Source organism: Ambystoma mexicanum, chromosome 3p (assembly GCF_040938575.1).
Source record: "Ambystoma mexicanum isolate Mex_15411 chromosome 3p, UKY_AmexF1_1, whole genome shotgun sequence".
Taxonomy (NCBI): domain Eukaryota; kingdom Metazoa; phylum Chordata; class Amphibia; order Caudata; family Ambystomatidae; genus Ambystoma; species Ambystoma mexicanum.
Window position 1 is genome coordinate 985,964,532 of NC_090925.1, and position 19,235 is coordinate 985,983,766.

The 19,235-nt window shown below is 45.7% G+C and overlaps 1 protein-coding gene across 1 annotated transcript in view; it reads left to right on the top strand.

Moving 5' to 3' along the window:
- The window catches only part of TOP1 (DNA topoisomerase I), a 690,967-nt gene that overhangs the window by 171,541 nt on the left and 500,191 nt on the right, over positions 1 to 19,235 (top strand). Inside the window, exon 5 of the mRNA XM_069652271.1 lies at positions 10,910 to 10,965. Within this exon, the coding sequence (XP_069508372.1) occupies positions 10,910 to 10,965 (56 nt within the window). The remainder of the gene's footprint in view (positions 1 to 10,909; positions 10,966 to 19,235) is intronic.

A 19,235-nucleotide genomic window follows, 5' to 3' on the forward strand; every position in this document is an offset into this window, starting at 1 on the left:
CTCATTTGGAAGGGGACAGGCCAGTCGGAGGTCAAAGGAAATTTCCTCGGGGCGAGGAAAAGGTGCTAGATCTGCCCCAGCAACGGCATCTGTCCCTTCAGCCACCGCTGCTGCAAAACCACTCTGAGGTTTTGACCCACAAGACCCCAGTGGGAGGCAGGATCTCTCAGCATCTGAAAGAATGGCAGGGCATTACTTCAGATGCTTGGGCACTGGAAACAGTATACCAAGGTTACTGCCTTCCTTTTGAAAAGAACCTCAGAATCACCCACCGGGATACAACTGTCAAACATCCAGATCCGCTCCTGTTGCAGGAAGTTTTAACCCTGCTACAGAAAGGTGCAATAGAACATGTACCTGTAGCGGAAAGGAAAAAGGGTGGGTATTCCCCATATTTCCTCATTCCATAGAAATGTGGAGGACTGAGACCCATCTTGGACTTGAGAGTTTTGAACACGTTCCTCAGGAAGGACAAGTTCAAGATGGTCACTTTTTCAGATCCTTCAGGCTCCAACTCAGGACTGGTTGGTATCATTGGACCTTCAGGATGCTTACTTTAATGTGCCAATCCATCTCAAGCACAAAGTACCTGATGTTTGCGATTGGCAATTCTCACTATCAGTTTCGAGTTCTGCCATTCGGGTTGACCTCTGCCTGAGAGTTTTCACCAAGTAAATGACGGTAGTGGCAGCGAGTCTCAGGAGAGGGAGTATTAATGTCTACCCCTATCTGGACGATTGTATGATCAGGGCATGTTCTCCAGAACAAGCCCAGGATCATCTGTCCAAGACTTGCCACTGCCTTCACAAACTAGGGTTTTGCTACCATCACAGAAGCTCCAGTTTATCGGAGCAATCCTGGATACTTGTTCGGGCAGAGCCTTGCCTCCCAAAGAGAGCTCTCCACATTCTGCAGATGGTAATAAAATTCCAGAATGCCTAGTATCTACCGGCCTTCGATTTTCTCAGGTTGCTCAGTCTCATGTCGTCCTGCATTTCTCTGGTGCCAGAAGCCAGATTATGAGATTCCTTCAATGGCCTCTCAGAACTCAATAGTCTCAATTTTCAGGGGAAATGTCAGATCTATTGCAAGTTCCAGCCAAGGTAGCACAGGATCTGCAAAGGTGGGCTTGCAAAGAACATATCCTCAAGGAGAATCTTTTTGACAACCATGGCCGGAGATAACTGTAGTAACGGACGCCTCACTCACGGGGTGGGGAGCTCACACCATCAATCTGACGATCAGCGGTCGTTGGTCTCCATCGGAGTCCAAACTACACATCAACCTATTGGAGCTGAGGGCAATCAGACTAGCGCTGAAGGCTTTCCTGCCCTCTGTACGGGGAAAGAATGTCCTGATAATGACGGACAACACAGTGGCCATGTACTACCTCAACAAGAGAGGAGTAGGGTCACTGCCACTGTGCAGAGAAGCAATGCAACTCTGGTTCTGGGCAATCCAAGAAGGGGGGTCTCTATCGGCAGTTCCCCCTAGCCGGAGAGCAAAACGGCGGCGGATGCTCTGAGCACGCAGAGCAGTCTCCCACGAGTGGGAGCTAGCTCAGGAAGTCCTTCAAGAGATCTTCGCCCTTTGGGGAACCCCTCAAGTGGATCTGATCGCGACCGGTACCAACCAGAAGTGCGAACTGTACTGCTCAAGGGAATTTCCCCCAAGAGGAGCTCTAGGGGACGCATTCGTAGTGGAATGGAGTTTCCACTTCTGTATGCGTTCCCTCAAGTAGTCAGGAGGTTGAGAAAGTTTAGGAAAACTACGATCCTAATTGCCCCGGATTGGGCCAGGAGAATGTGGTACCCGGACTTTCTGGACATGTCCATCTGCCCTGCAATGTCTTCCAAAAAAGAGGATCTTCTCTCAAGAGGAAGGTCATGTTCTCCATCCAGAGGTCAAAACACTCAACCTTCACGCATGGCTTCTGAGAGGTTGAGATACAAGGATTGGGACCTTCCGGATGACATCCTGGAGATCTTGCTATTGGCCAGAATGCCACAACCAAATCTCTGTATCTGTGTCGTTAGAACAAGTTCATTAACTGGTGCGGAGAAAAGAATGTGGACCTGTTTCAATGCAATATTCCCACTGTATTGTCTTTTCTGTTACACTTAGCGAATCTGGGGCTCCATCCATTTTTAAGCGCTCATCAGAAGAATCTTACTTTAAGATACCTTTTTAATAACTCAATTCTTAAAAGGTCTAAATGTGTTTCCACCAATACATTTTCAAGTTCCTGTGTGGGATTTAAACTTGGTTCTAAAATTCCTCGCGTGCATTCCATTTGAGCCTTTACATTCGTGTCCATTAAGACTCCTTACTTTAAAAACAATACTTCGTGTAGCAATGACATCAGCCCGCAGGGTAAGTGAGTTACAGGTGCTTTCTAGCGGTCCGCACACCATCTTTTATAAAAGATAAAGTAGTCCTTGGAGTGAAACAATCTTTTTTTTTTTTTTTTGCCAAAAATTGTTTGATTTTCATTTGTCACAAAAAATAACACTGCCTACTTTCTACCCTCCCCCCCCCACGCAAGTAAGGAAGAGGAACAACTACATAGATTAGATCCTAGAAGAGCTCTTAACTTCTACATTTCAAGATTGGCGAAAATAAGTCAGTGTGATCAACTTTTTGTGGGATACACTGGCCGCAAATTAGGACTTGCTGTAACTAAACAAACATTATCTAGATGGATAATTTTGGCTATAACAAAGTTATAGATTGGCTGGGAAAGAACCACCAGATGGGCTGAGAGCTCATTCAACCAGGGGCATGGCAACTTCGACAGCACTTTAAAGGGGGTGTCCCTGTGCAGGATTTTTGTGCAGCAGCCACATGGTCACCCGTGCATATGTTTATAAAACATCATTATGCTCTAGATTCGACTTCTTCTCAAGGAAGCCTGTTTGCTAAATCTGTACTACATTCTGTACATGACTAGAACAATTCTGTACTCCCACCTCCAATACAAAACTGCTTTGGGAGTCTATCTAAGATGAGGAATACATGGGAGGACACAATCCATTAGAAGAACAAGTTACTTATCAACTGTAATGTTTCGATTGGATGTGCCTCCCACGTATTCCTCATCAACCCTCCCAGCCGACCCCACAGTACAGTTTACGTGATTTACACTCTTCTTTTAAGGCTTGGGTCAAAAGAGGCACGCCCTTTAACTATAATCCATGGGCTATAATGCACGAAAAAACAGAACTGAGGCCGACGGGCACACGCAAGGCATTTATACAGCGGATGACGTCAATACTTGACGGATGCTGCCGAGGGACATTGACACCGCGGCCTCGAGTGGAGCACCTTCTGGTGGGGAGAGAAATTTCCAAAGCAGCAAAGCTGAAGGTAAGAATATATCTAAGATCAGGAATAGGTGGGTGGAACAGTTATAGGTCAAAGGCTCGAATGCATTTGATCGAATTACCATATGCTCGAGTCAATTTGACTGGAAAAAGGTCTTTTTATTTATTTTCTTTTTTTTTTGGTGTTAAAACACCTTTTTTTTATATTTTTAGTTTTATTTTACCTATACTAGAGCAAAAAAAAAAATCGACCACCTTATTTTCGGTCAAATTGACTCGCGCATTTTGTCATCCGATCAAATGCATTCAAACATTTGACCGGACACCGGGTGGAACATCCAATTGAAAGAACGTTACAATTGCTAAGTAACTTGTTCTTCTCCATTGTTGGTATCTTTCATGGATTCACATGCGCCCGCCGGCTGCCCCTGCAGGCAAACCTTTCTTAGGGTTTTCCTCTACGTTGGAGGTTAAAATCTGAAGGGAAGCCGCGGGGCGGAGCGATTTGTACCAGATTTCCTATTGGTGTAGCCTAAAGCACCCAAAAAGACGTCGAGGACACTAAAGTGTCGGTTTTCTATGGGGAAAACATTACAAGGTTTCCCAGCCTGACTGGGAATATTCACAGCATGTGAATCCATGAAAGATACCAAAGCTGGAGAAATGGGTTACAGGTAAGAAACTACTCCCTTCCACTGCTTTTGGTTGTCTCACCTGAGCAGTAAAACCTGAAAAATGATAGTACATTGTACTGTCTAGTAACTTTGCATCTTTTCTTTTGAACACTCGCTGACACATGTACTTCACCTTCATCAGATATATTCTGGGTAAGAACATTGTGACTTTGGGCAGAAGGCCTCTCTTCTTGGTGGTTGGACGTTTTTATCTAGGGAATATTTCTTTTGACTTGGTTACATCTTACTGCATCACTTTACCTCCTTTTTATTGATTTGTCATTTAATGCATTTTAAGAACCTATGGTAACTGCATAGTTTATCGAGTGTTGTGCACTGGCACCCACACGTTTCATTTTTTTAATGTTAAGGCTTAGAATAAATGTAATATTTTTATACATTACGGTCTAAATTGTGTGGATTCATTGTGAACCCCACTTCCTCCTCCGAATGGCCTTGACTGCTTTCCATTGTTACCTTGATTGGGTTTTGGATAACCGGAGTTCCCCTGTTCACTACAACTAGGGTGGCCTCTTAAAATCTGTCCAAGTCACATTCTAGAATGTTAACAATGCTGGCCATTCATTATAATTGCAGGTGTTTGCACATCTAACATTACTATTGAAAAACTGGCAACAATCCGAGGGATAAAAATGCTCAGTGAATCTCACTGGGCTTTTTGGAGATGCCTTATGTGTAGTAAATACTACTTCGTGAAACTTCAACCACTTGTTTCTAATTTTTAATTCAACCTGTGAGGTTGTGTCCAAATAAGACTCAAACCTCTTCGGGAAAGCGGTGGATGAGGCTCTGGAGATGGCTAAAAAAGAGTTCGATACCATCAAAACTCTTGACCAGATCTCTAAGCCCACTACCAGACGCGGCTATGGCAACAAACGCTTTTTTCGTGGCCAACGCCAACAGCAGAATCAGCAGCAACAGTACCCTGCCACCAATTACCAGACCAATAGTGGGCAGTACAGCCAAAGAGGGCAGCGCCGGGGCAAAGGGAGAGGTCGGGGGTCCAACCCCAGAGGCTCCCAAGCCCCCAACAACACCAAGTGACGTGAAGATTCGCGTCCCCTCCCATGCAACACCGGTCGGGGGCCGGATAACATCCTTTCTTCGAGCATGGGAGGGAATAACGTCAGACCGCTGGGTACTTTCCACCGTAGCCCACGGATACTGCATCAAATTCAACAGTTCCCCAACATACAGACCCCCGAGGGGACGACGCATGACACCGGAACACCTTGCCATCCTTCTCCAAGAAGTACAACAACTGCTGGAAAAAGGAGCCATAGAGGTCGTGCCTCTATCTCAGGTAACGGAAGGTATTTATTCAGTGTACTTCCTTGTACCCAAAAAGGATCTAACCATGCGCCCTGTATTAGATCTGCGCCCAGCGAACAAGTTTATCAAACCCCAGAAGTTTCGTATGGTGACCTTACAGGAAGTGATCCCACTGCTATCACAGGGAGATTACATGACAACATTGGACATGAAAGATGCATACTTTCATATTTTAATGTTGCCAGCGCACAGAAGATACCGCAGGTTCATGATAGAGGGCAAACACTACCAGTTCAAAGTGCTACCCTTCGGCATAGCATCAGCACCAAGGGTATTCACGAAGGTACTGGCAGTGGCAGCGGCCCACCTGCGCAGGTTGTCCATCCCAGTTTACCCTTACCTCGACGACTGGCTCATAACAGGGGATTCTTACGAAACATGCTTCTCCAATACCCAAAAGACTGTAGACCTTTTGTTCCAGTTGGGCTTCTCCATCAACGAAAAAAGGTCCAGCCTAGACCCCAGCCAAATCAAACAATTCCTAGGGGCTCTAATTCAAACAAAGGACGGCCTCGTCTTCCCCTCCAACGAGAGGGTCCAAAACATGCTGTTTCAGATCCCTCAATATGTGACCGGTCGAGAGGTGACGGTACGCAAAGCAATGCGCTTGCTAGGCATGATGGCGTTGTGTATTTATTTGGTACCTCACGCGCGCCTGCGGATGCGCCCTATGCAAGAGTGGCTCAACAGCCAGTGGTGTCAGGCCAGCGGACTATGGGACGATCTAGTGGTGGTCTCGCAGGCCTTGGTTCTCTCGCTACGGTGGTGGACAAAGGAAAACCTGGAAAGAGGGAAACCCTTTGCCACACCCGCGGCGGAAGCCACTCTAACCACAGACGCATCCCTCACAGGATGGGGGGCTCACCTATCCCAACAGACTGCTCACGGAGTGTGGACTCCGAACGTAGCATCCAAACACATAAATCTACTGGAGCTACTAGCTGTGTTCAAGGCGCTAAAAGCCTTCCAGGAACACCTACAAGGCAAGACTGTGTTGGTCCTTACAGACAGCACCACAGCCATGTACTACATCAACAAGCAGGGGGCACCCACTCTCCAGGACTGTCCAAACTGGCCCAAAATATATGGAAGTGGGCTCTCAAACAAAACATGTTCCTACTGTCACAACATGTACCAGGGGAACTCAATCTGCTGGCAGACAAACTCAGCAGAGATTTCCCCCTGCCCGAAGAGTACGAATGGCGACTGCACGAAGACATCGTTTTCGACGTCTTCACACAATGGGGATTCCCAGAAATAGACCTATTCGCAACCCTGGAGAACTCACAATGCCTAAGTTACGCCTCTAGGTACCCCCAGAACCAATCCAAGGGGAACGGTCTGTCGATGCAATGGTCAGGGAAATTTGTTTACGCTTCCCCCCCCCCCCCCCCCCCCCCCGACTCCCCTTCTCAACAAGGTGGTGCACAAGATGCACCAGGAACAAGTGACAATGATACTGGTGGCCCCAATGTGGGCCCGACAGCCATGGTTCGCTCACTTGATGGAGATGTCTCTATCTCCCCCAGTGAAACTCCCCTGCCCGTACAACATGCTGTCACAAGACAAGGGCAGGACTCTGCATCCATGCCCCCAGAACATGAACTTAGCAGCTTGGCTCCTGAGATCATAGAATTCGGACACCTACAGCTCCCGCAGAGATGCATGGACATCCTCAGGGAAGCCAGAAAACCTAACCCTCGCCACTGCTATTCTAGCAAGTGGAAGAGATTTGTCATCTGGTGCAGAGGAAAAAGCATCAACCCGATTGACTGCTCTCCCACACATATTGTTCTATACCTGACCCACTTATTGGATTCAGGTCTAGTGTTCAATTCCATTAAAGTCCACCTAGCGGCACTTTCTGCATACACCACTTCCCAACTCAAGGTGTCGTGGTGGAAGATCCCCGTTATAAAGGCCTTCATGGAGGGAGTAAAGAGAATACACCCCCCGATAGCTGACCCAGCTCCCGGATGGGACCTTAACGTGGTACTTACCAGACTCATGGGCTCACCATTCGAACCCATGCACAAAGCATCTCTTAAAGACCTCACTCTTAAGACTGCTTTTTTAATAGCTATCACCTCCATCAGGAGAGTAAGTGAACTACAGGCTCTTTCTGTTCTAGACCCCTTTGTTACAGTTCACAGAGATATGGTGGTTCTACGCACGCATCCAAGGTTTGCTCCGAAATTCATCTCGAAATTCCACGTAAACCAGTCTATAGAACTGCCAACGTTCTTTCAAAATCCTTCCAACTTGGGAGAAAAAACTCTGCACACACTAGATGTGCGCAGAGCGGTCATGTTCTACATGGAAAGAACCAGACCACTGAGGAAGACTAATCAGTTCTTTGTCTCGGTGGCAGCAGGAAGAGAAGGGGATGCAGTTTCAAAGTCCACTATTTCTAGATGGATTGTTCAATGCATCACTCTCTGCTATACTCTTGCTAAGAGAGAACTGCCCTTTAAGCCAAGAGCACACTCTACTCGAGGCACGGGGGCGTCCATAGCATTCATTGCAAATGTTCCCCTTGAGTCCATCTGCAAAGCGGCTACCTGGAGTTCTGTGCACACCTTTACAAAACACTACTGTCTAGATGCACACTCGAGATCTGACTCCCAGGTGGGACAGGCAGTATTAAGACATCTTTTCTCTACTGTTCCTTCTCATAACCCACCGCCAACTCCGGGTACTGCTCGCTAGTCTATGCACAGCATGTGATTCTAAGCAGATTAACAAACATCAGAAGACAATGCATTACTTACCGTAAAAGCATTTCTGATGGTTGTATCTGCTTAGATTCACATGCGCCCACCCTTCCTCCCCGCTCGGATGGAAGGAACATAGACTTCCTTTTATATCTCTCTTTTCTGTACTCACTCACGTCTAGAAGGCTCCCTCGGGGCAGAAAAATACAGAGGGACCTCGACGCGTGAGGGATTGTGGGTACAACGCACGTCACTATAGGGATAGTATTTCAGACACGCCTTGTCGACATCCCTTTTCGACTACGAAAAACAAAATGCAATACTCCGCAGTGACCACTGGATGACGGACCTATGCACAGCATGTGAATCTAAGCAGATACAACCATCGGAAATGCTTTTACGGTAAGTAATGCATTGTCATATACTTAGATAATTTACATGGCTTTTAAGATTGATAAAATGTTGCATCTTGGAGGGTAATGCATCTAAAATACAAGACAAACAGTGAAACTAAGTTTAGAAAGGTATGTCCATAGAAATAGGACACAGTTGGTGTTCGGCACCCTGTTGTAGCCCAAAGGCAGCCATTGCCAGGGCTCTAGGCGAGCAACAGAAGAGGTGACCTTCTAGTTGGGGAGGAATGAGGACCCCAATGGACGAGTTCATATCAAGCTTTGAGATATAAGGTCTGTTAGGAAGGTTGCAGAGATGAACCCAGTGTCGCAAACTGTAGTACCTGGGAAGTGCACAAAGCAGAGAGTTGGTTTTTACAAGTTGTGGGTCTGACTTTTGATCATGAAGCCCCATGGCGCAGAGGGAAGTTCCAGCAATGCAGACAAGGGCCGCAGACTTGAAGGAGAAGAACCTCAGGATGGTAAAAGAAGGGACTGCTCCTGCATCAAGATAAGATACTGACTTTGTGAGTCCCCTTTGACAACAAATAGAACAGAAGGTAGAAATTCTCCTGCTCCAGATTAGTGTCCCACCAAGGAGCAGGTACCTCAGAGCTGCAGCAACTGCTCCAATCTGTTTCTAGCAAGGCAGTAGGGGCATTTCTATTCCAGTCAAAGACAAAGGATGCTGGAGCTCAACATGGTGCCCAAAGAGCTGAAGTGAAGGAGGTGCCAGCTTTTCCTTCCTGACGTGGTAGAAGAGCCTTAAACGGGGGGCATGCCCTGGATATACAGGAGTGATTGTCTTGGGGATCTCCATGCGATTGCAGGTAGGTTTTGAAGAGCGCGGAATGGACACTGAGGACTATCGTATGCCTTGCACCACTTGTTCAGTTAACAGAATTCCAATATGCATAAACATCACTGACGGAGAAGACGAATTGGAAACTAAGGAAGAGGAGATCTTTGTAAAACTTAGGATTCTCTCCTGATGAACCATGAGAAATTGACTGGGGAAACAAGTGTTGAGAGAAACATTTGTGAATGAAATGAAAGAGGAGGAATTGTAATAATGTAAGTCACACAACAAAAGAATCCCCAGTGGTACATGATTGAAGAAGTAATTAACTACATTCACAGTTGGCGCACAGTAATGGGACACGTTTGGTAAAATTAATATTGGAGTTTATTGTATTGGTCACAATACAGGTGCCTTTACGTGCTGACAACTGGAAACTACTTATTAAAAGCAAAGGACTCGGCCAGGAAGAAGAGCCTAAATATTGACTGAAGTTAGTTGATACAAGGTTTTGAAGAATGGCATGCAATCGCTACAGATCTACACACCTGAATAGCTGGGGGGTGACGGCCCTTCTGTAACTATCTGTGCACCATGCAACATCTTGGAAAGCCAACCTACAAGGCCCCTTGTCAACTAAACTTTGATTTTTGTGGAGGGTCGGGGGGAGGGTGGTGGGTTTAGGGTGGATTGTGCATTTTAAGTCCTTCATTTGGGCAGAACTGAATGCCCATCATTTAACTTGTGCTTACCAGAGCCCACAAATTTCTTAAATCGACATTATGCGCAGTGAAATCAAACTGGCTATGACACTGGCCTTAAAATCCCCTTTGTAGTAGCTTTGCTTCCCGTGGGGGACCAGTTGGCTACCATTGAGGTAAAAAGGTAAAGACATGCAGCCAAAGATATAAAAATGTAAAGAGTGCCACCAGCCCGGGACTCGTGCCAATTTTCACGCTGAGGAAGCTCACCTTGGGACGGAATGGGTTTTAAAATGTATTTGTGTATATTTTTTTGGGGTGCTCCTACACTGGAAGATATAGGGCTATTTGGGCCAGCACATTGCAACACAGGTTTCATTGTCGGCAAAATGAATATGGATTCCAAAAATGTAAATGGGGGACAGATGGTGAACTACTTAATTGCATGCTTTAAAGAACACATCTGTCAAATCTTTCATTTATTTAACTCACTTTCTGGGGAAGGTTTACTGATTACTCACTTGGTAACTGTTTTCTTTTTCCCCAATGTTTCTGCTGCTCCTTTCTGCATGCCCCTCTTTCACGACGAGTGTACAAAGTTTATAAAAGGAAGGTTTTCCAGGGGTCATTAAATGCATGCAATAAAAACTAGTTTTAAGCCCATGAGTCTCTTATATGGTTTGCTTTTAAGGCATTTATTGCAATAAAGCCTGCTGGCATAAACATCACTTGCAACGTGTGAGGAGTAGTGGAGTGCACACGTGGTGAAGCAGGGCAGTGTGGGTGTATGAGTGAGGATGAGCATGTGGGTATGGATGTGGTTTAGGATGAATTGGATGATGGTTGGCGAACCGTGCGTTGACTGTGGGGTAGATGAGTGAAGAATTAACTGCACGTTTCTGACCCATTTTCCAAACTTGATAACTGAATCGGAGATGAATTTCTCATTTCAGAGCAAATCTGGTGATCATGTAAAAGTAAAGAAGGAAAAAGAAAATGGCTTCCCAAGGTAAGACCTAGACGATTAGATTACTCAACCAGTCACCCAAATGCTTTGATGTAAAATGTTCTCAACACTTGGCAAAACTGCAGCATGCTTCAGTGCGATTGGGGTGAGGGGGAGAAATGAAGTTTTTAGGCAAGCAAAAGAAATCGCATGTTGGTGCAACACAGGGATGTTTGGCGCCCTCATAGTCCCTGGTACTCCCAAGATCCTTTAAGACAAAGTACTACTTGAGCATTTAAGGCCCTGTGGATTTGGTTTACTCTACCTGAAGACCACTGTTTCCCCGTAATTCTGTATCTCACGGTTCTTGTTTCTAGGTTTCCTATGGTAGTGTATCATTGCATAGTAACCATGATGAATTTTACTATCAGAGAAATGTACTGCATAGCTAGAATAAGTGATCTTGTAACCTGCATTACTAGAACTGTAATAGATGAACACATTACTTACCAACTGTCGACGTCATTCACAGTATAAATGACTCGAGCCGCGCCCGTTGGCCTCGGTTCTGTTTTTTCGTATATTGTAGTCCATAATTAGTAGATAAGGCATGTCCCTTTGACCAAAAGCTCTAAAGGAACTTTGTGTAAAACACAAACTGTACTGTGGGGTAGGCTTGGAGTGTCGATAAGGAATACGTGGGAGGACATCCAATCGAAAGAACGTTACAGTTGGTAAGTAACTTGTTCTTTGGATGGATTGTGTTCTCCCACGTATTATCTTAGATGGGCTCCCAAAGCAGTTTAAATAGGAGGGAGTACCATTAATATTGATCATGTACTGATTTTGCAAAGAGACCTCCCTGTGAGGAAGTTGAGTCAAGGGAGTAGTACTTAACAAATGTGTGCATGGCTGACCAGGTGGCTGATGCACAAATCTTTTATTGGGACACCTCTGAAGAGCTGTTGAACTCACCATGCCCCGGTTGAATGAGCTCTCAGCCCATCTGGAGGCTCTTTCCCAGCCAATCTATAAAATTCAGTTATAGCTAAAACTATCCATCTGGACAATGTTTGGTTTGTCACTACCAGCCCTAAATTACGGCCAGTGTATCCCACAGAAAGTTGGTCACACTGACAAATTGTTGCCAATCTTGATATACAGAAACTAAGAGCACTCCTGGGATCTAATCTGTGTAATCTCTTATTCCTTACTTGCGTGAGGAGGAGAAGAAAATACAGGCAATGTTATCTTTTGTGACCGATGAAAATCTGAGACAATTTTCAGTAGAAAAGAGTGTTTAACCTTTCGAATAACTATCTTTGTGAAAGATGGTGTGAGGAGGTTTGCTAGAAAGCGCCTGCAACTCACTCGCCCTGCGGGCTGAAGTAATTGCCACTATTAGTATAGTTTTTAGAGTTGGGAGCCTTGACGGGCAAGAATGTAATGGCTGAAATGGAATACATGTGAGTAATGTTAACACTAAATTTAGATACCACACAGGTACTTCAAAGGGTATTGGAGGAAACACGTTAGTAAGCCCTTTTTAAGAACTGTACAATTAAAGGTTTCTTGAAATAAGATTCCTCCTCTGAGAAGCGCTTAAAAATGGATAGCGCCGCTAATAACCCTTTATCGTGCCAACTTGGAGCCCCAAATTGGCCAAATATAGAAGAAAAGACAATATTGTAGGAATATTGCATTGAAAAGGGTCCACATTCTTATCTCTGCAGCAGTTAATGAATTTGTTCCAATGACACCAGTACAGAGATTTAATTGCTGGCCTTCTGGCCGAAAGCAAAATCTCCATTACGTCATCCGGAAGGTTCCAAGCCTTGTATCTCAGCCTCTCAAACCATGCATGAAGGCGGAGTATCCTGACCTCTGGATGGAGAACCTGCGAGAGAAGGTCCTCTTAGTGGAAGTCTTATTGGAGGGCCGATGGACATGTCCAGAAGGTACCACGTTCTCCTGGCCCAGGATTTCCTGAACTTTCTTAACCTCCTGATTACTTGAGGAATTACGGGGACTGGAGGAAACGCATACAGGAGTGAAAATTCCCAGTCTACCACGAATGCGTCTCCTAGAGCTCCTCTTGGGGGAAATTCCCTTGAGCAGTACAGTTCGCACTTACAGTTGGCACCGGTCGCAAACAAATCCACTTGCAGTGTTCCCCAAAGGGCGAAGATATCTTGAAGGACTTCCTGAGCTAGACCCCATTCATGGGATACTGTGCTCTGCCTGCTCAGAGCATCCTCCACCGTGTTCTGCTCTCCGGCTAGGGGGAATTGCCGTTGGAGAGATTCCTTCCTGTATTGCCCAGAACCAAAGCTGCATTGCCTCTCTCCACAGTGGTAGTGACCCTACTCCTCCTCTTGTTGAGATAGTACATGGTCACTGTGTCCGTCATTATCAGGACATTCTTTTCCCTATACAGAGGGCCGAAAGGCTTTCAGCACTAGTCTGATTGCCCTCGGCTCCAAAAGGTTGATGTGTAGTTTGGACTCTGATGGAGACCAATGACCGCTGATTGTCAGTTCGTTGGTGTGGGCTCCCCACCCCGTGAGTGAGGCGTCCGTCACTACCATTATCTCTGGCCATGGTTCCCAAAAAGATTATCCTGTTGCAAGCCCACCATCATAGATCTTGTGCCAATCTGGATTTGCAAAAGATCTGACATCTCCCCTGAAAATTGGGACCATTGAGTCCTGAGGGCCCATTGTAGGGACCTCATCCTCAATCCGAGAAAGTATACAGAACTGCTGCGATAAATTGGAGTTTTTGTGATGGTATCATACTTGACTACTTGAAATTTAGAGAGAAGCCCAGTCTGTGTAGGAAGTGGCAGGTCTTGCTTAGATGTTCCTGGGCTTGTTCTGGAGAACGTGCCCTGATTAACCAATCGTCCAAGTAGGGGGTAAACGTGAATTCCCCCTCCTGAGACCCGCTGCCACTACCGCAATCGGCTTGGTGAAAGCTCTTGTGGCGGAGGTCACCCCGAATGGTAGAACACTCACTGATGGTGAAAGCGAGCCCCATTTTACAGGGGTGCCTCTTAAATACAGGGGACCCATAATCACCATAAACCAGAGTAAATGCACCGCTCTCGGAAATAAAGTCATGAAGCTATCGTGCACGTGATGACAAGACTTTAATCTTTACAGATCATGAGGATTGGGGAAATGAGAGGGCTCTGCCATTTCAGGCCAGCATTCTGTCATCGCTGGCTCCCTCCCAGGTCCTCTGGATACTTTGCTGTGCCTGGGGCTTAAATACCCTTCACTTGGTCACTGGATAGCAGCAGAGCTTCTCCAATCTTGTTCTTCTTGCCATACAAGGGATGTTGCAGAGGCTCCAGTGTTGCATGGTCATGTTCCCTACTTAACATTAATGCTGTATTAGCAGGAATAATGTCACTCTTGTTTAGCATAATTTACTATGTTATAAACATTTATACATAAACACATATTCCTGCCATTCTCTCAACATTAACTCCATAAAATTATATTTGATGTCCAACAACTTCTACAGAAAAACACCGTTCTACTACTATGTTGTGCTGAATCCTTTTTTCCCGTAGTATTCTGTCGTGCCTTAAATCTTTTTATAGTCTCCATTGGCCTGTGATTGACAGGACCATTTGGTCAGCCACTTTCTCTGTTGATGACTGCCTAGTCTATATTTAGCACAGTGTAGAGTTGATGGAATGCAGAACGCTGCGTCACGCGGACCATTCTCGTTTATTTTCTTCGGAGCTTGGTTCGCGTGACGGCAGCGTCCGTTAGTGATGAGCTTTGAGAGGGACCTGTCCGGCGGGCCCGCTTAAATAAACTAAAGTTTATAACATACCCACCGCCTCCGTGAGCTTTACATTGGCGACGAGGCGAATCCGTGCGGGCCCGCACGGCTGGAGGCTACACAGCAGGACGCCTCCACTGCCTGCCATCACGCACGAGCCTCCGACGGGCTCTGAGGTCCACACATCTCCTGGGCTGGACGGTGACGTGGCACGCCGGAGGGAACGCCGTCTGGACGGCCAACGATTCGCCCCTCTGGCAGGCCCCTGCTGGGGGAGCGGCAACGGCCCTCAGCACTCATCCCCCAAGGCAGCACAAGAGGTGAGGGGCAGAGGGAGGTGGCGAGCAACTCAAATTAGACGTGGGTGCAGCTCTATCCATAGACCCGCCCACGGCCCTGAACATTTTCCAGCAAAACTGGCCTGGGAGATGAGAAAGCTGCTGTTTGATATCAAGGAAGTGTCCTAAAAGTCGTTGAATCTTCAAAGTGTATTGAAGATATTCAAGCAAGGTGGTGTCACAGCGCTGAGGGATTGTGTCAAAAATTCCTTACCAGTCACAATAGTGAAATTGATAGAAATTGAAGAATATTGGCAGTATTCACTTAAAGTTGAGGCAACTGCTATTTGATCATGGCTGCAGCCAGCATGGCCCCGCCCCCCCTTCTATCTGAGCCAGGGGTACCACCCATAAGGTGGGGACAGGTGGAAAAAGATGTTCGATACCTACCTTGTGGCAATTGGGGGCGACAAATTCGCTGCAGCGAGGAAAGAGGCGATTCTCTTACACAACCTGGGCACTGAAGGCCGTAGTGTCCGACTGGTTGCCTCAGCCCCCACAAGAAGGTCAAGGAGAGATAGACCAATACACTCTGAAAGAAAATTAGAAACTCATTTGAGGCGAAGAAAAATATAACTTTTGAAAAAGACACATTTTTTCAGAGTGCAAGATTCCCAAGAACCGGTGTAAACCTTTGTTGCAGCTTTGAGATCCTTGAGTTTGGTGTGTTGACTGGCTCACTCATACGGGATCAATTAGTACGTTGTACTAATAACATGAAGATACAGGAGAGGTTGTTGACTAAAGATGTGTCACTGGAAGTGGCAATAGAGACTGCCCGAGGCATGGAACAGACCCACAAATACATGTCCACCATGAAAGGTGATAGACAAGAAGGTGAGTTGGCAACAGTGAGGTGATTTAAGAAAATTAATTTGAGTAAAGATGTCAAATGCTATAAATGTGGTAGCAATCGCCACATTTCTACAAGCGTATTTTGTCCCGCAAGGAACATTTTTTGTTTAAAATGCAAAAAGGGACATTTTGCTAGGGTATGTAGAGAATCAGGACAAGTGCAAGGCATTGGATCAGGTGCAAGGATTTCGGAGCAAGAAGAGTGCAGAAATTGTCCAAGTGCCTCAAACCAAACACGTGTTGGAAATTTCAGAAGTGTCCAACAAGCGAAGTGTGCCAACTGATGCATTCCTAATGAATGGCAGGGTGGTGGTTTTCAAAGTGTATAGTTGCTCCCTGTGGACTCTGATATTGAGAAAGACATATGAAGTTTGTTTACAAGGGAAAGTGAGTGAGTTGAAGGAGCACACGATGGAGCCATATGCTTATGGCAATGTAAAAATCCACTTAGTGGGCAAATTCCAAGCTGTTATAAAATATAAGGGCAGAAGTTGTGACTCAGAAGTATGTGACACAAGAAGGCTCGTCCCTGTTGGGCTGGGACGAACAGCGCAAACTGAAAATTAGGATACAGGCAAGTGCCGAGGAACCTGTTTCGGTTGCCGAGATTCGGGACAAATGGGAAGAATTCCTGATGGTTTTTCAAGGAGACTTAGGGATGCTTAAAGGTTTTGAGCATGAGATTCGCTTGAAGGCAGGAGCAATTCCTAAGGTGCATAAATTGAGACCAATACCTCATGACCGGAGGGGAAAAAATAAAAACCGAGATTAAGACCTTATTGCAAAAGGGGATCATTGAAGAAAGTGAGTTCTGAATGGCTATCGCCAGTAGTGGTAGCAGCAAAAGCAAATGGAGATATAAGACTTTGTGTAGATATGAGAGACATTAACAGGAACATCCTTGTGGACAGACATCCTTTGCCGTTAATAAGTGACAAGCTGTCGACCCTCAATGCCAAGGTGTTCTCTGTGGTTGACCTCTCTCAAGCCTATCAGATGCCTTTGAAGGAAGAGTGCCAGCATCTTAAGGCGTTCATAACACCTTTTGGTACTTTTAGATACTGCCGAATGCCGTTCGGTCTTGCAGTGGCCGTATTTCAAAGAGTAATGGACCCAATTATGGAAGGAGTGAAGAACATTGTGGTGGTCCAAGATGATCTGCTTGTATTTGCAAATTCAAAGTCTGAACATGATTTGGTTCTGAGGCATGTGTTGAGCAGATTGTCAGAGGCTGGTTTGACTGTGAGGAGAGATAAATGTAAGATTGCGGTAGAGTATCTGGGACACGAAATTGATGAGTTTGGTGTGAGAGCGAAGAGGTGTTTAGTGGAAGCAGTGAAGGAGGCTCCTATACCGACTGACAGACCAGGTGAGGTCTTTTTTGGGCCTTGCTGAATATTACCATAGATTTGTAAAAGATTTTGCCATGGTGTCTGTTCCCATAAGAATAATTAAGAAGGGGTCAAGGTTTGAGTGGTCTCGAGTGTGGTACAGCTTTTGAGAGTATTAAAGAAGCAATCGGTAAAGCACGGTCTATTGGAAGGTTTGATCCCTTGGACAGAACTGTTCTGGTTGTAGATGCCAGTTTGTTGGGTTTGGGAGCAACGTTAGTACAGTTTGATAGGGAGAATAGAGAGGGAGTTATTGCATTTGCATCAAGAGCGTTGAGAGGGGCGGAGCGCAAATATTCAGTTATCGAGAGAGAGACTCTAGCCATGTTCTAGCCCGTTATGCATTTTAAGTATTTCTTGTGGAGCAGGCGATTTGTGGTTTGTTCTGATCATAAGCCATTTGTACAGTTGTTTGAGAGTAGGAGATGGGCCTTATGTTCACCCAGGATAAGCTGGTGGGGCTTGGGTCTTCAAGGATATAATTTTGACCCGACTTTTTTGCCTGGAAAGAAAAATGTTGTGGCAGATTGCCTTTCTTGGATGCCCATAAATAAAACTGAGAATGTTGAGGGTGAGGTAGTGGAGGAATCGGTGGTAGCTGAAGTTATTGTGGCTGTTGCTCAAGAGGAGTGGGTGCAGGGAGAAGATTCTGATTAAGATCTAAAGTTAATTAAAGAGTGGATGGTGAAGGGTTGGCCCCAAAAGAAAAATTTGGATAGAAGATTTGACATATGGTGGGAGGTAAAGGAGGAGCTAAACATACATGACAGACTGAGGAGAGGGTGAGGTGTGGTTCCTCCAGAGTCAATCAGGCAGAGTCTAATGGAGCTGGCTCATGAGGGACACCCAGGGGAAGGGGCAATGAAGAGAAAACTCCCCCAGAATAATTGGTGGCCACGTATTGACAAAATGGCGGAAAGGTGGGTAAAAGACTGCACGGAGTGTCAAGTGAGTGACAAAACGTAAGTAATAAGAGAAACTCCTTTAATTCCCAACATTGTAACAGAGCAAATGTGGTCTAAAGTTCCTGTGGACATCATGGGGCCTATTATGGGTCTGGGAGATGGTTTGAAGTTTTTGTTTGTACTAGTTGATTTTCATACGAAATGGATTGAATGGGAGGCTGTGAGGGAAGTCACGGCTAGAGAACTCATTGCATTTCTAGAGAAAGTTTTCTAGAGAGGGTGTGCCCACAGAACTTGTCTCAGATAATGGGGTTCAGTTTGTCTCATTAGCAATGAAGACCTTCCTCAGTAGCTGTGGTATTAGGCATGTCAGGACTGTGTATCACCAATGGCCTGGTGGAGAGAGTTAACTGTTTTCTGAAAGAGGGTCTGCAATTAGCTATGAGAGTGAAACAGCCATGGAGAGAGATGTTAAAGTTTGACATGGAATTATGTGACCACACCGCACTCAATATCTCTCAAAGGTAGGGAACCAGGGACTAAGTTGTGCCCGGGTGGTTGGGAATGGCCAAATTAGTTCAAGTAGATGGAGAGCAAATTATGAAGTATATTAAGGAGAGCCAAGAGAGGAATAAACTTGGATTTGATGCTTGTGAAAAAGTGAAGGATCGTGAGTGGAAGGTGGGGAGAGATGGTGTATGTGAAAAACCCAAGATCGGTGAACAAATGTTTGGACAGCAAGTTCATGGGTCCTAGGAGAATTTCATTTCTGCTGTTGGGAAGGGTGTGGTTATTTTAGAAGGAGAAGTCTGGTCGAAAGGGAAAATTGCTAAAGCATATGGTGTGAGTGGTGGTGTGGAGTCAGGAGGGCAATGTAACAAAAGTGGAGTAAGGGGTGAGGAGAAGGTGTGTCCAAAACAGTTACGGTTGTCTTCAGAGGTCCAGATCTAAGCCTGTCTGGATAAAGGACTATGTGTCTTGAGTCTATCATAAGTTATCATTGTCTCCGAGTACCACACACAGGTGTTGAATTTTAGAATTATTTT